Source organism: Octopus sinensis, unplaced genomic scaffold (assembly GCF_006345805.1).
Source record: "Octopus sinensis unplaced genomic scaffold, ASM634580v1 Contig00258, whole genome shotgun sequence".
NCBI lineage: Eukaryota > Metazoa > Mollusca > Cephalopoda > Octopoda > Octopodidae > Octopus > Octopus sinensis.
The window spans coordinates 1-2,161 of record NW_021823794.1 but is presented as its reverse complement, the minus strand read 5'-3'; the positions used below and the strand labels follow the sequence as shown (position 1 = coordinate 2,161).

General features: G+C 31.1%; 1 protein-coding gene across 1 annotated transcript; it reads right to left on the bottom strand.

The window, feature by feature from the left end:
• Nucleotides 1-908: 908 nt before the first annotated feature.
• Nucleotides 909-1,454, bottom strand: LOC115226875. The gene has a single exon (XM_029797864.1). The coding sequence runs from the start codon at nucleotides 1,452-1,454 to the stop codon at nucleotides 909-911; it is 546 nt and encodes a 181-aa protein (XP_029653724.1).
• Nucleotides 1,455-2,161: the final 707 nt, after the last annotated feature.

The window sequence follows — 2,161 nt, the reverse complement described above, 5'->3', positions numbered from 1 at the left end:
TACACTGGACCAAATACAGCGAGTGACTCAACAAAATCATTCCGATCAGATTTTCTAAATAGTATGTAGCGTACTTATGCCAGGAACCCCATCTTGTCAAATGCACACGAAATGAAATGATGTTTCTGTCTTTGAATATTAATTTTCTTCTATTGTTCCTGATAGTTGCAGCTTGTACAGTAGCTATCATTGAATCAATTCCAGTTAGAGTCTCTTATTTCTCACAGCATTGTATAATAGATGAACGGCACATCTGACATGGAATAATTTGGTGTAAAGATTTTTAAGTATTTTACAGCTAAAATATAAGCATAAAAGTTTACCTGATTTCATATGATTTTCAGAATCCGAAATTAACAAAAGGAAATTTTGCCAAATTATTTCGAAGTGCATCGTCGACTTTCTGAGTAATGATGTTTTTGTAGGAGCAGTAAACAATATCAATATGTTGTTTAGAAGAGATTTTAACGATCCAATCATCACAGAAACGTTAATTTTAAAATTGACAATTAATCAAAAAACTTTTTAGATCTAAAAGTCGTTGAAAAGAAGCTAAAAATGTATAGTCAAAGACGAGTCACCTTTCAGATTTCCTGAAAGGACAAATTATTGCATTTTATAATCATAATACAGTCTTCCCTCTATTGCTCGTCATTTTTGGACCAAGCCAAAATTGGCGACTAAGAGAATTTGGCGAGTAAGAGAAATAATCAATATCCTATTTTTCTATCAACAAAAAATTTCTATAATTTTTAACTATCTAAACATTTAAATAAATAGCCGAAACATTTATTTAAAAAACCAAAATTTTAAGTAAAGTAATCATTTATAGTTTTTTTGTATGATCTTTTCTCTATATTTTTTTGCATTTTTAATATACTTTCTAGCATATCACATCAAAATTATCGTCATGTGAAAAATATTTTTTGAGGTCGAAACAAACATTTTATCGCATCTCGATGTGTAATACAGTTGTTTCTTTCACAATCTTCAGTAATTGAACTGTCTAAAATTGCATTTTCATCGTTATTTTCATAGTTTGTTGTTTTGAACAATTCATGAAGTTCGTCATTTTCAGAGTACGTAAAGTCTATAAACTCCTCCTCTTTTATGGGATCTGTGATCATTAATTTTTCTATAATTTGTTCGAAATTTTTTATTTTATGGTCTCCCATAATAGGTTCTTCAATTCTGTTTTCCCATTTGGCGTGGTGAAAACATTTTGATATTGTATCCACTGACACATCTTTCCAGGCTAGATAAGAAAATAAGACTGCATCTTTCAGGGTTAATTTTTTATAGCATTCAATAGTTGCGTTACCGTAGTTTATTTGTTCAATTATATGTTTAAATTTAAATTTGTTGAAATGAGATTTGAATGATCTAATGATTCCTTGATCCATCGGTTGAAGCACAGTAGTCGTGTTTTTTGGTAAATATAAAACTTCTATCATACTTAATTCGATTGTTATTCTATGCGAAGGACAATGGTCTACAACCAAAAGTATCTTTTTTTGTTTTTGTTTGAGAGTCTTGGTCCAATTATAACAACCATTCGTTAAATATTTCCATGTTCATCCAAGCCTTTGAAGAATTCCGGTATTGTAAATATTCATCAACGTTCAAGTTTTTAAAACACCTTGGTTTCTTAAACTGCCCGAACTCATCAAAGGGTTCTTTTATCGGATCCAGTCATATTTGCGCAAAGCATTAATGAAAACTGAAAATTGGCTAAAAATGTTAAACCTATCTTTAAGTAATTTTGTCCTGGTCGGCGTTTCCTGCAGACACTTTTTGATGGAATGGTCTTGTAAATTACGCCGGTTTCGTCGGCATTATAAACATTTTCTGAACCATATTCATTTATTTTAGAAGAGATAATTTTTTTAAAGTCTTCGATTTGGTCTTTGAACTCATCCGCAGTATATCCCAATTCACCATGAAAACTTCTTAGTTTTACATTGTGCCTTTTTTGAACTTTTCAAGCCATCCTTTACTGGCTTTAAATTCGAAGAGACCGTTTAAAAACGCAGCAATTTCAGTTGCTTTCGACAAATTATCTCATCATTAAGGCAAACTCCAATAGATTCCATGTAATCTATACGTGGCGAGTAAGAGAATTTGGCGAGCAATGGAATTTCCTTAGTAAAAATGGCATTTT

Bases quoted from the DNA above. Each gene is read 5' to 3' on its own strand.
- LOC115226875 (XM_029797864.1), bottom strand. From the start codon at position 1,454: ATGATAGAAGTTTTATATTTACCAAAAAACACGACTACTGTGCTTCAA.